The 14527-nt window shown below is 38.8% G+C and overlaps 1 protein-coding gene across 1 annotated transcript in view; it reads left to right on the plus strand.

Moving 5' to 3' along the window:
• LOC133524250 (clustered mitochondria protein homolog) overlaps positions 1–14527 on the plus strand; it is a 42787-nt gene that overhangs the window by 10548 nt on the left and 17712 nt on the right. The window contains exons 2-13 of the mRNA XM_061860154.1: positions 3870–4061; positions 4728–5380; positions 5506–5667; positions 6021–6174; positions 6403–6536; positions 6731–6867; positions 8499–8667; positions 9555–9615; positions 10544–10680; positions 11955–12149; positions 12947–13159; positions 13445–13619. Coding sequence (XP_061716138.1) covers positions 3870–4061; positions 4728–5380; positions 5506–5667; positions 6021–6174; positions 6403–6536; positions 6731–6867; positions 8499–8667; positions 9555–9615; positions 10544–10680; positions 11955–12149; positions 12947–13159; positions 13445–13619 — 2382 coding nt within the window. The remainder of the gene's footprint in view (positions 1–3869; positions 4062–4727; positions 5381–5505; positions 5668–6020; positions 6175–6402; positions 6537–6730; positions 6868–8498; positions 8668–9554; positions 9616–10543; positions 10681–11954; positions 12150–12946; positions 13160–13444; positions 13620–14527) is intronic.

The following is a 14527-nucleotide window of genomic DNA, read 5'->3' on the forward strand; positions in this document are numbered from 1 at the left end:
GGCGTTGTCGAGTATCGACATAAGCACCTATTAGGTACGTCCTATAATTTCCGACCAAGTTTCGTAGGGTTCAAGGGATCTACATGTTAGGATTAGGAGTACCTATTATACGAGCGCCTGTTTTTTTGCTATAAGAACTTTACCTAATTTACATAGTTGGGTCGCTTGTTTTGTTTGGTTTGACTTTACATATGTATATAAAGTGTACTGTATGCGTGTGATGCTTATCTTGAATTTGATCTGTTACAAAATATTACATTACAGGAATATTACTGTAGTTCTAGATGCCCCCTGATTTGTTTTAGGTGCTTGTATGGTCTAAGATACTTTATAAGGAATATCTACCCTCATCTGCAATTTATTTGTTTTTTTTTAAACGATTCAATTATTTATTTGTGATAAAAAACCAACTAAACTAAGACAAGTCTGCAACGATTTTAATAGCACACGCCACGCAGTGCAAATGTTTTTTAAACGTTAAATTTTAAACGTTAAACTTCTATGTCATAAGGACGTATAAATAACACTTGCACTGCGTGTGCTATCAAAATCGTTGCAGCCTTGTCTTGGTCTGACTCTATCTATCATTTAAATATGTATTTCCAAATAAATAACATTTTTATTTAATTAACATTTATAGTTTGTATTATTATTTTTTAAGCTTATGTTAATTTTTTTGTTCCATATTTTGTTGCAATAGCATATTTAACAGAAATTAAAGTTTTAAATAACAGAATAATAGATTAGGGTAGGTTATCTCTTACTATTAGAGTAATTTTTGCGAATAAACCAAAGAAAATAATATTAAAAAATTATTAATAATTTGTGTAAACTTTTCAAACACCTCTAAAATTTGACAAAGCTCAATATGTCAAAATTGACATTGTCTATCATAACTCGTAATGTTTTGTTTACATGTGTCAAATTTATTAAAATTTTCATGTTGAGTTAAAAATATCTAACGTTTAAATGCATTTCTAACTAAACAATGATATAGAGATAGTGTTTCAAAAGGAAACGAAAGGTCAAGGGAAGAAATCACACAATAATCGGTAAGCTAAGGTTAAATATGCGGCGATTGTCGCTGACGCTGGTTGTCCCTTGCATTATTCATTGATCGACGACGCTCCAGCCCGCTTACCGCTCGCTTATAGGCGTCCCAGCTACAAGGTTCTTATTTTTCTGAATCCCAAAGGTTTTTATGACGTCAAAGCCTCCAATCACACTCGCCAAGGTTTCTCCGCCCAATCCAGCCCACGGTTAAATGGGAAACCTTAAAATATCGGTGGTGTGAAAATCGTGTCAAGCGTTATTTATTAAATGCGGAAAAGTTTCAACAGTACACAAATGTTAGTAGATGGGCTGAATGTGTGAGGTTTTGAGACTATAGTATTGTGTTATACCAAATCACGAAGTCACGTCGTTTTATTTGTTTACATTATTTTAAATACCTGAAAGTTGATTATATTTTATGAGAATTATGAGTGCTACTTTTCCCTAACCTAAACCTTAACCTTTAAACTTCGCTAAACACCTTGCTATTTGTTATCTAGATTTAACGGTTAATAATTTAAAGTGCCGTGATACAAGAACGAGGAGCGTTTATCAGTGAATTTCACAAGTTTTAATATATCTGAAGGGGCCGTTGGCGGCGCCGCGACGTGTTATCTCGTTTGTAACGGGAACATAGATAACTTCAACATTTAGGTTGATATGAAAGTTTGTCTTCTCAGGCATCATTCAAGTATGTGATTTTTTCCGGTCTTGGTAGGTAAATAGGGATAGTGTTCATTAAAAACTTTCCGTATTGAGGTCATGCTTTGTTGAGAGCAATAAATTGTTATGATTGCTTAGTCGTATGTCTCCCTTATCACTCAGCGTCACGACCTATATGTATACGAGTAGGAGTAGAAGAATTGTTTCGTTCTAGATAATAATAAGGACTTCGTCTGGTAATTAATACGAGAAACAATAATCAAAGTTAGTTATTTAACTGTCGTTGTTTTTTAAGAGATGAAGGTTAATGTTATGTTTTGGTTGCAATAAATTATGATCACGGGTGGCCTAAGTTAAAGCTGTTTTTATCATATTATTTTTAGTTCAAACATCTCAGTTATTTATGGAAAATTAATGAGTATTGCGTGTGATTAGTTTAGCAGACCATGTTGCATTACAGACGAAATTTAAAATCTGCTTCGATTAAACTTCGCTTCGGCAAGTTTTCAGCTACACATAAGATTACATTATTTTATGTGATAGCTCATCCTTACCAGCTTACCACGAATAAATACTTGCAAAATAAGATCGTAAATGCGCATAATGTTTACCGCGATTGGGTACTCTAGCAGAAATATTTGTCTAAGCGGCAAACGCGTCAGTGTTCAAGTACCTATGGGTATATTCTGTAGCTAGTGCATTCCGTACAACCACGGAAAATAAATGAGTATTAGTTCAGAACAGATGCACTACTCTGTCGCGATGCAGACCCGACGTCGATGGCGTCTATTGTTGGCGGCATCCCGTTGCCGTCTATTATTGACTCGCCGCTGGAGATAGTTGGCGCTGCGCCAGCGGCGACCACGTGCGCCGTCACGGGATCAGGCATGCGCGCAACACGCCCGGTCTTCGTATAGATTTACAATTGTCTAGGGAAACTAGTATAAATGTAACTATGAAAACCGTAAGAACTAGGCGTTATTACTCATCACACTTAACTGGTTCGCTGCCAGCGATTGCTAGCCGGCTATCGCATGCTATTGGAATAACAACCATGCTCTTTCTACCTTATTGTTAAATAAAAAACTTCTCAATCATGAGCTCACTAGGATATTTCGGTCTCGAGATCGGAAACCGCTGTGCGTTTTCGAAGATCACTCTTATACTGGTTTGCTAGTGATGCGCTCTGTTAACGCTGTGAATTGCCCTTGACGTTTCCCCACACCAGGAAGAATAGCGCTAACCTAAAAAACGGCAACAGTGTTAAACATGCGGTTACGAATAGAGATAAACGGATCTATATCAGGATTAGGATTAAGTCCAAGAAAATTAGGGTTTGTGATCGTTATGGTAACAATGCTTAGGACAAATTAATATTATCGCTACAATTACACTATGGCAAGTAACTGTTATTATATTTGATCATTAGGTTTAATACCTATTAAAGCTAAACGGTTAGGACAAATCATGTTAGGAGTTAAAAGTTGTTAGGAATTTAGAGGAAGCTCCGATATAAACTCTTATAAATATCTCGCCCTAGAATTAGTATAATATTTTACTAATAGAATTGAAATTATGACATGTCATAGCACGTCCCTTGAACGGGTTTATAGCCAAATCCTTTGATGTTTGAACGACTAAAGTTGTCGCCAGCTGTCGTTTACAGTGCGAAGAATGACTTAATTACTACAGATACTACGACGTGTATGTTGAAAAGCGCCTACATACTTTCAAGAAATATTCAATTTTACAATATGTAGCTAAATGCGAAGCGAAGCGTTATGTGTCCCTACTTTAATATACCTTCGCCCTTATTTCCATATTCCTATACAATACATATTTACTACTTGACTTAAAACTAAACCATAGATAGTGTATTAAGGGACTGCAACGACCGTAAACCGAGTAAGCTCCGAGAGCAAGCGCTAGGATAAGTCTGTGTACTATTCAATAGTGTTCATATTAGCTATTGATTGTAATGTCGAGGTCAGGCTGTTTTGTCGAATTAGTGTCACAAGGTTTATTCTGTTCGTCAGAACGCAACGCCCCCACAAGTCAATTTTCTTACCAAACACGTCTCAATTCGTACAATTATTAGCCTTGTTTGCATTTCGGGGGAACTGTTATTGACAATTAACATGTATCTTCCTCAGCCGACAAGGTGGAGGTCACAAAGATGAAAAAGAACATATCGGTAAAGATGGCGGGTAGCAACGGACACGCGCGCACGCCCAACGGGCGCGCCGACGACGAGGGCGGTGGTAGCGCGCGCGTGTCCTACGCGGCTGCCGCGCGTAAACCACCCTCCCCCGGTACCAACCCGGCACCGTTCCCCATGCCCACAGGTATATTTATATATTACACGTTTACCTGTCGCCTGGGACCCATAGAACAAGCTTGGCTTAGTTTGGGGCTAGGTCGATCTGTGTAAGATTGTTTCAAAATATTTATTATTACTATTTATTTTAATGACTATAGATATAAATCTTATAAGATGGCTTAAAATGTGGACAAAGCAGTCCACCATCGTCATCATATAAAGAAGACGAAGCAAAATCCCGCTCTATATCGTCAGGCGTGATGAGTCTTCCTTCTCTATGTCTTGTGCTTAATAATACCAAAAAGGATTGATGGTAATAGAGAAGTAAAGTCTAAGAAAAAAACGTACCCCTTCGTTTGACATCCAAAAGACATGGGGCTGTACTGCACCATATGTTTTGCGGTCACTGAAATGTGTGAAAGCTTTAACTGTGGTGCGATTTATAACTCAAAGCAAATAAATGCTATCTAACTGGCTAATTTAGACAGCCTGTTCGTTATACTACGGTGTTCACGAATTTCACTTTAGTATTCTTATATTTCTGGATACATTCGGCCCCAGTTCAACTAGACTGCATCAGCAGAATTTGTTACGGGTTTATAGTACCTTGTCGTAGATGGTATTGCCAATATTTATTAGTTTGTAACAAAAAAATATACTAGTATATAATTAATGTTCGTTGTTTTTACAGAAACCACACAAAAATCAAAAAGCAATAACGAAAAAACACAAACGAATTCCAGTAAATCCAATTCAAAACTTAACGGGGAAGAACGGATACCTAGCGACAGTGATGTTAAAGAAGACAAGTCACACACCAAAGAGCAAATTTTAAATGGAACAATTACATCGCACGAGACCATTGTTAATGGCGACGCTAAAAAAGAAAATTCAGATTGTGATATTAGTAGTAGTAGTGATAATGGTAAAGTAGTTTCTAATGGAATTCACAGTGATTCAGACGATCCAAAGTCCAGCAAGTCTGACGAGGGTCGTGATGTCGTATTACCGAAGGTTTGTCCGAAGAAAAACTCTGAAAGTAGGGTATCTGATAAGAAAAAAGAGAGCAAAAAGACTAAGGCGGCAGCTGATAAGAGTAGTGAGTCTGAAAAGAAACTGACTGTTATCGTAACAGATAAAAAAGAAGAAGATTCAAAGGCAGCGGATGCAACAGAAAAAGTTAACGGTGAATGTAGTAAAGTCGTAAATGGAGATAAAGATAGGGAGTCGTCGCCCAGTGAAGATGGTGATGACAAAAAGAGAGATGCTGAGGTTGTTTTCATTCAAGATATGGGATTTACTGTTAAAATTGTTAGCCCAGGAGCGGAACCATTAGATATTCAGGTATAACTTAAATTTCATGTAATGTAACCATTGTTTGGGCACTCGTCACTTTGGAGTATAATGCTCTCTGACTGAGTGACTTATCTGACATTTACATAGATTGAATAGTTACTTAATTTTTTTAGGTATTGAGCATGGAGCTCGTGCAAGAAATCCATCAGGTGTTGATGGATCGCGAAGACACCTGTCACAGAACCTGTTTCTCTCTGCAACTCGACGGTGTCACCCTAGATAACTTCGCGGAATTGAAAAATATTGAAGGATTAAAGGAGGGATCAGTTATCAAAGTACGTATTTGAAAGAGACAAGGTTGCTCTGTTGAAATGTAGTTCTTGTGACTATTCCATACGGTATAGAATCCTTTGGAATCGACTTTTCACAGTGATACAGTAGCGGGGCTGACATTAGACTCTGTCGGACGAAAAAGGTTATAAGGAGGGTGGAGAGGTGATGGATCGTGTCAATACTGGATATCAATGCTTGATCCCGTCTGTATAGCTGCAAAAGTTTTTAGTGGTCTTATCCTCTTCAGATCTAGAAACAACGGTTTTTTTTATTTGAATTCGGATAGAATACTCTGTACACTGGGCCTCACGAGGTTATCTTGTGCTGCAAAATATTGAGGGTATCGTATTTACAGGTGGTAGAAGAGCCGTATACGATGCGGGAGGCTCGCATCCACGTGCGTCACGTGCGCGACCTGCTCAAGTCGATAGACTACACCGACGCCTACGCCGGGCAGGAGTGCAGCTCCCTCGCCTTTCTTAACGTCATCACCCAGGGCGATATTCTAGGTAAGACTTTATGCCATTTTCGTTAGTTACATAAATAAACCTATTAGTACGTACGTTACGTATACATACAGTAAGGTACAAAGATAACTGACCCCTATTTGCTAGACAAGCCATGTCTATAGCAGAGACAACTATATTTATTTGAAGTTGAACCTACCTATACGCGATTGCTATGTTTAAAAAATAGCTTACGTCGTATTCCTTATTTCTGCTTGTTTCTTCATTCAGAAAAGAAGAAGTCGCGCCCAGAAAGCGTAGACTGCACGCCACCCGACTACATAATGCCTGGCAGTACAGAGCGGCCATTATTGCCCTTGCATCCAGGGCTGACGAAGGAGAACAAAGCTCCCCAATGTTTGAAGGTATGTCTTTTACATCTCAGACTGCAGCATATTAGAACCCAACTTGTCAGGTGACAACCAATACTTATTACACCATTAATGTGATTTGGTTGTCAGCGCTGACTGATGAGGATGACATTTGAGACGCCGTGTTGCGGAAAAATATACCCAATGTTTACCAACATAAGTGCTAGATTTCGGTTGTGGTTGGGCAGGTGCTGACGACCTCGGGCTGGAACCCGCCGCCGGGCCCGCGTAAGATGTGCGGCGACCTGCTCTACCTACACGTCGTCACTCTCGAGGACCGCCACTTCCATATCACGGCGTGTCCCCGCGGATTCTACCTCAATCAGTTAGTATTTCTATCCTTCTTTAACTTCTGGGTGTTAGGTGTTTATCCCGTAGTGAGGCGTGCAGTTAAGCGCCCTTTTGTCGTGGGCTTAAAGTCTTATGTTGCAGTGTCATATTGCAAATGTTAAATGTGGTCATTAAATGTCGTCGCCACGTGCAAAACTTACCATGAAATGCAATCGACATTGCTTGTTTGCGGCGACCGACGCAACGTAATTGCCGCAAGAATGGTTCTTAATTTGTAAAATAGCATGAAATTAGGACTTTATTCGGCCGTTCAAATTGATGGTTTTGATTTTGATGTATCATTACTTCTCATCTTTGTACATTGCATAGGAGATAAAAACGGCATTGGAATATGAGGAAACCACGCCCCCTGATTGTTGCGTTATTGGTTTTTTATGCAAAATTAAAAGCATCTTCGATCACGCCTCACTGATTAGTTTCGTGTTTAGATATTTAATACACGTTTAACGTTTATATTCCATTGCAAATGTTCTATACGTTTGACCTTTGTACGCACTTGGGAGTATGTTGACGTAATTTGGCCTTGCTATCATAAAATATATCAAAGTAATAGGATTTTATTTGCCATGCATAGTTAACATTGTTACACGGTTTCTTCCTATTTGTTTAGTGCAATACCAATTATACAGTGTGTAAATCCAATACGGGCAATAAATTAAACCAGATATAGATTATATCCGTGTAACCATTAATTAAGAAGTTTTTGTGTTATATTTAATTAATAACTGGGTCATAATTAATTTTTGAAAATGCACCGAGCTGCAATGTACTGCAAACATTACGAGACATAATATGACATCACATTACGAGATACGAGCTTTTTATAGTACTACCAGCGTTGACAGTTACTTTAAAAAGCTCGTATCTCGTAACTTGTGTGTTGCTTTACATTACGGGCCGATTTTTTTGTATGGTTCATATTTTCGTTGTATTTCTAATCAAAATACTTCTTAAAGTGTATTCATCCTTACTTGTCCTATCATGTAAACAAACACTTCTCGAAGACATTATTACACTTTTCTCTGGAATTACACAATAATCATCACCTAAAATGTTGTTGTATACTTAAAGAAACTCACAATGGATTGAAATCCACCAAATAACCACTGAAAAATATAATTGCTAATAAAATTTTCATCAATAATCGCAGTAACGAACGGATTATCTGACATTACGATGTCTAGATTGTCTATGAATCGTATTGTTTGAACGTCACGTTTGTTGACATGACTACACGTAAGGATGAGTATACTGTAAGTCCTATGCTAATCCCCATTCGCCCGTATTGGATTTACACACTGTATAGCTTCTTAATGTCTTTTCCAATGCACATTAAATTATTCAAATCAAATTCACACAAGACATAGACAAAGACTTTTTTTTAGAAAATATTCAAAATGGCGGAAATTGACGTAAGCGCCAGTAGTATGGCGCTTAAAACTATTGAGTTCACTGTGATAATGACTCAACAAAGGAAATACTTTTGATTCTTTTAGTTTATCACAGAGCTACTAGTTTAAGAGCTAATTTGTGTAATAATGTCCTATAATATTTATTTATTTATTACTAGTCTAAGTAAAGTAAACTTATTTATTTTCGTCACAGGTCCACCGAAGAAGAGTTCAACCCCCGCCCCTCCACCCCGTCCCTGCTGTGCCACTCCCTCATCGAGCTGCTGAGCATCGTGTCTCCCGCGTTCAAGCGCAACTTCGCTCTGGTTCAGAAGAAGCGCATGCAAAAACACCCATTTGAGAGGGTCGCGACGCCATACCAGGTAATATTAAACGATATCATATCATATCATATCATATCATATCACGATACACATATCATATCATATACGATTAGAACTTAGAACTCAAAAAAACACTTACCCCTTATTCATAAACGTGTGCTAAAGTTACGATGCCGCTAATCATCGTTTGTCCCTTTCCGTCGTATTGGTATGATGGACAGGGACAAACGATGATTAGCGGCATCGTAATTTTAGTACACGTTTATGAATAAGGGAATAGGATAGTCTGTTATTCCTAAAATAGAAAGTGCTCTCTCTTTCTAATAAACAAATGTCAAAATGACGGAAAGGGTACAGCGGCATTTGAGAATAACAACATAAGTTTATGGTTTGATTGATTTATTTTTAGCTTACATTGTGGCTGTAGGTAGGTAGGTTTATCTTTATAAGATAGGATTTACTTAAATAAAGATAACGTTTTGAGGTGTTATGTAAATAATAGGCTTGATATTTACATTGGCTTATTGACTTGTAAAAAGCGCCTAGCGACATGTCTTGGTCGTTTTCTAAATAATAAAGTCTCAAAGAGAAAATATATAGTCTATCTCTTGCACGCCGACAACAGTGTAATGTATAGAATTGACTGCATAGCCAATTAAATCAACTAGAATAACACACTACTACTGTAACTATGGAACTACTACTATGTAACTATGTATGTACTACTGTGTAACTATGTAATAACTATCACAACATCTGACAGTTTCACAATCCTCAATAGCTACTTATACTACTCCGCTATTGCTATGCGATAATATGTGCACGACAAACCGTCAATAAAACACTGAATAATAGTGCATATCTTATTCAGTATTGTATTTCAACGGTGCAATGACACTTGCATCTGATCCGCCTTATCTTTTCAGGTGTATCAATGGGCGTCGCCTATGCTCGACCACACAGTGGACGCGATACGCGCAGAGGACAGTAAGTACCTCTTCCACTGTTCATTGACATATCGTGAACCTTATTTCCAAAGACATAAGGTACACCGTAGGTCAGTTGAGTGTTTTTACACTGAGTGACTGAGTGGTTTAATTATGCTTGTCAATCATAATGTATACCAATATGATACAGGATTACGTCATTTACTGGTGGGATTAATATGTACATCAACTAATGAGTTGCATCGCAATATGAATTGATTTTTTTTTAGTAATGAATACAGAGAAAACACGGTGTATGCAAATTTACGAACCATAACCATTTAGTATCCGATTGAGAAATCTATTTACGCATGATGTACAATACACCATTAAAGAAAGATATTTAGGGATTTCTAACTCGGGACTTTCCCAATTAGTAGGTATTTATGTGATATTGTTATTTCCCTCTACCGCAAAGGTACGTTTGTGTTTGATGATTCCAGCTTTGATACTTTCCCTAAACTATTAGATTGTTATTGTTATTTCACATACGATTTGAGTCGAAGGTTTATTTATCTTTTACGGTTAGGTTTATTTAAAGCAGTCTAAGGTCCCTATTAGTTACATCTTTATAATACACCGCACTCGAGGGGCATTTTGCGGGCACGACAGTTAGTAACGTTTGGAAATAAATCAAAAAGTATTCATTGAAACTATTAAAATTTCCGGTGTTTGGAACTTTGTCATACATAAAACAATACGGAAACTGAAATTTTCGCGAAGTGGGTCATTTGAAAAACAAGTTACCCCAAACATTAGTCGCAAGTACTTGCAAGGATATTTTGGTATTTTCTACCGAGTATCGTACACGTTAGATAGATCACAAAAATCCAACCGTTATGACTGACAATTTTACTTTTGCGACATAGAGCTTGCGTAACCTATACCTATCCTGTTATCTGATCTTTAATATGGGTTTATTTTCGCAGCATTTTCGTCAAAGCTCGGCTACGAAGAGCACATCCCGGGGCAGACGCGCGACTGGAACGAGGAGCTGCAGACCACTCGCGAGCTGCCTCGCGGCACGTTGCCCGAGCGGCTGCTTCGCGAGAGGGCTATTTTTAAGGTAAGCAAACAATATGATATGTTCCATCCAATCCAACTTACTGTGAAGAAAAAGTGCTCGTCATTATCAGTGAGCTAAATTGCGAGTACGAGAATGGAAAAGGATTAAAATATTCGTTTTTGCTTCTGTCGCATCAACAATATGTTTTCTTTAGGTTTAGTTAGATTTGGTATAAAGGCTGTAATGTGTCCAGGTCCACTGATTTTGACTGCTTACTTGTGATGAGTGAACGGAATATACTCTTATGGATGGTAAGATCTTTATCTTACGATTTCCTAAGGGGAATTTTCTAAAATGGAAATCTTTAATGCATGCTACTTGCTCAGAAACTTCTGGGAGCTTTATACATATGCAACTATGCATATACCGATGCCTACTTATTTGACGACCTGTCTGGTCTTGTGGTGACCCTGCCTATGAAGCCGATGGTCCCGGGTTCAAATCCTGGTAAGAGCATTTATTTGTGTGATGAGCATGGATGTATGTTCCTGAATCATAATACATATATTAATTGGCTCTGTGTCACCATTTATGTTGTTATCAGCATAGTTTTAGCTGTTGGTTCTCCATGTAAGTAAAATAAATAAATAAATATATATTGTTGTCTAAGTACCCACAACACAAGCCTTATTATTTAGCCGTGGGACTTAGTCAATTTGTGTAATTATGTCTGGTAACCGCCGTGCAGGTCAGGATCTCGACGACTCAAATAAAACGTTGATTTATAATGAAGTGAAGTATAATCTTCCAAAAGGTACTGGTTAACAAGGGTTCTTGCCAAAACGGTTAAATGTAGAAAGTGGGTGTTGATAGTATGGGAGGATGATGAAAGAGTGATTTGCAATATTTGATCGTCACAAAAGGCGGTTTAAATTTAGGTGCTTCTAATTGGAGGCGATACAAAATATGTGCTCCTATTGGTGCTTTTGAAAGGCCTTCGAATACGAGCCCGACGGCTGCGTTTAGCTACTGCATTGGGAATATTTTTATATAATAATAAGTTGCATTCGCAACAATGTCCTATAATAGTACATTACGATACAAGTGCGAAAAATAGGAAATTCGAAACGAGTGGCGATAAATTAAAACACGACCGAAGGGAGTGTTTTAAATCGACACGAGTTGCGAATTACCTATTCGCACATGTATCGTACAACGTTTTACAGTACATATGGCCCTTTAAATGTTCGACACAGTAACGTAATATGCTACTTCTCGCACTAGTGCTATAAAGTAGCCCCATATGTACTGTAATATTTATTTATTTACCCCAGGTTCACAGCGACTTCGTAGCGGCGGCGACGCGCGGCGCCATGGCGGTCGTGGACGGGAACGTGATGGCCATCAACCCCGGCGAGGAGCCCAAAATGCAGATGTTCATATGGAACAACATCTTCTTCTCGCTGGGCTTCGATGTGCGCGATCACTACAAGGACTTGGGAGGAGATGCGGCCGCCTTCGTCGCGCCGGTAAGTGCTTACGCAATGTAAACTTATGGTTGAGAGTATCTTTATACACTCTACTTAACCTTTTGACCGCCACAGTCAGCTGTGGCCGTCATCGGAAAGTCTTGCCGACGACGGCTACAGCCGACATTTTCGCCAAGACAAGGGACTTACGTGGGACTCCGTTAAGTTTAATTTCGCTTAAATAATCGCGATTGCCTGGCGTTTGGGGCACAGCATATTCATTTTTTTAAATACCACGACGGTGGCAAACAAGCATACGGCCTGTCTGATGGTAAGCAATCACCGCAGCCTATGGACGCCTGCAACTCCAGAGGTGTTACATGCGCGTTGCCGACCCTTTTAAAACCTGTACACTCCTCTTTTGAAGAACCCCATACTGTAGACCCTCGGGAAAACCTCGGAAGGGAGCTCATTTGCAATCTGGCGTTCAAAAGGTTAAGCTCCAAGCTGCCTATCCAGATATTTTGACTCAATTGCTAACTGCGCTCAGTTGGACTCAGTCCTCTTAGGAAACACGAATCCCTTTACGCCCTACAACTAAGCCATCGCCCCTTCTGGTATAGTCATATTTCTATAACGGTGTTAGACCAACCAGTGTGTTGTCATAGTAAAACCTAATAGGTACTATTTATCAACTAGAAGGCTAAGAAAAAGTGTATGAATTAATATTGTTCAAGAACTAGGCCCCGGTGGCTGTTCTGCCAGTAAGATCACCTCCCGATAAAACTCCCTTTAATTTTAGATCACAGCCTTTCTTATTATTTCGAAGTAATTTAAGTTGAACACGTCGCTTGTAGCGCAACGACCTCCAAGGAGTCCGCGTATACAGCGCCGTGGACACCCCCGGGCTGCACACGCTCGGCACCGTGGTGGTGGACTACCGCGGCTACCGCGTCACCGCGCAGTCCATCATCCCCGGCATCCTCGAGAAGGAGCAGGAACAGAGCGTCGTCTACGGCAGCATCGACTTCGGCACCACCGTGCTCTCGCACCCCAAGTATATGGAGCTGGTGAGTGCACTTAATAAAATAAATCTGACACATAAATGTCCAGACCGGTCTGTGGTACTCGTATAAATCATTTAGTTCCATTTTTATCTAATTAAGTTTAAGATACAGAAGTTTTTATTTAATGGCGGTTAATACACATTGATCTGTCTCCGTGTATATCAATAGAATTTCCAGCAAGGACTTAGGGTGTTTTGAGCAGATACGACCGAGTCTATTGATGGTCAGACCTCTGTAATTTATAAACACTGAATCATATTACATAACGGTCATATTTTTTGCGTACAGCTCAGCAAAGCCGGTCAACAGCTGAAGATAATGCCGCACTCCGTAACCAGTGCCAACGGCGAGACCGTCGAACTGTGCTCGAGCGTGGAGTGCAAGGGCATCATCGGCAACGACGGCCGCCACTACATCCTCGACCTGCTGCGCACCTTCCCGCCCGACGTCAACTTCTTACAGCGTACGTAATAAGGTTCATTCTCACTCGGCAAGTCTTTGTTTAAACTTAAGTCCTAGGGCATTTAGGCCAACGTAGAACTCCATTGCTTACTTTTTTTTTTTTAATAATGAAAACTCAAAATACATTTCAATTGTATATAGTTGTACTTAGTCAAGTCATAAAGCTATAGGTACAGATTCCTTATTATTCATATATATGGGTTAAAAGCATATTTAATGCTGAATTACTTACAATTGCTGTCTCAGTTTTGTATAATTCTATGTAATACTCGGAAAAATCTTATAAAAAAACATGCAAAAAATACGCGACCTGTCGCACACCGGAGTGCCGTGCGAATTCGCATCCAGTTTGAAGACCGCCTTCCGATTTCACGCAGCGATGTGGCATGACAGACCCACTGTTGTCTCATAATCATAGCTCTAAAAAGCTATCTAGCGAGGCCACGATTTCGTTGTTAGTAGTAACTAGAAATTCGCTGAGTTTTGCTAATAAACATAGGTAATAATTTACATAGTTTTTAATAATAACGCTGTGCTTTCAAAGTCTTCAATAAGTGTTTTACCACTACACTCGACTCTCGTTAATTCTAAATTCGAAGGACTTTTAAAATATTACGAATTATCGAGAGTTTGAAATATCAAAAGGGTCAAAAATTTTAGGAGAAAAAATATGAGAGTTCGACTTATTGATTAGTAATCAATTATTATTTATTAATATTTTTTTACAATATCAAATGATTAGTTAGATACATGTACATACATAAGTAATGTGAATTAATGATTAGTCTTTCGGATTCGGAAGAAGTCTGTAATATTAGTTTGCTTCAAAGCACATTGTCAGAAATAGTGCCTGAAATGCTTTTTCATCAGTGTGAACTAATTAGTACGGAAGTGTGTGTCAAACTAATC

The sequence above is a fragment of the Cydia pomonella genome, chromosome 13 (assembly GCF_033807575.1).
Source record: "Cydia pomonella isolate Wapato2018A chromosome 13, ilCydPomo1, whole genome shotgun sequence".
Classification (NCBI taxonomy): Eukaryota; Metazoa; Arthropoda; class Insecta; order Lepidoptera; family Tortricidae; genus Cydia; species Cydia pomonella.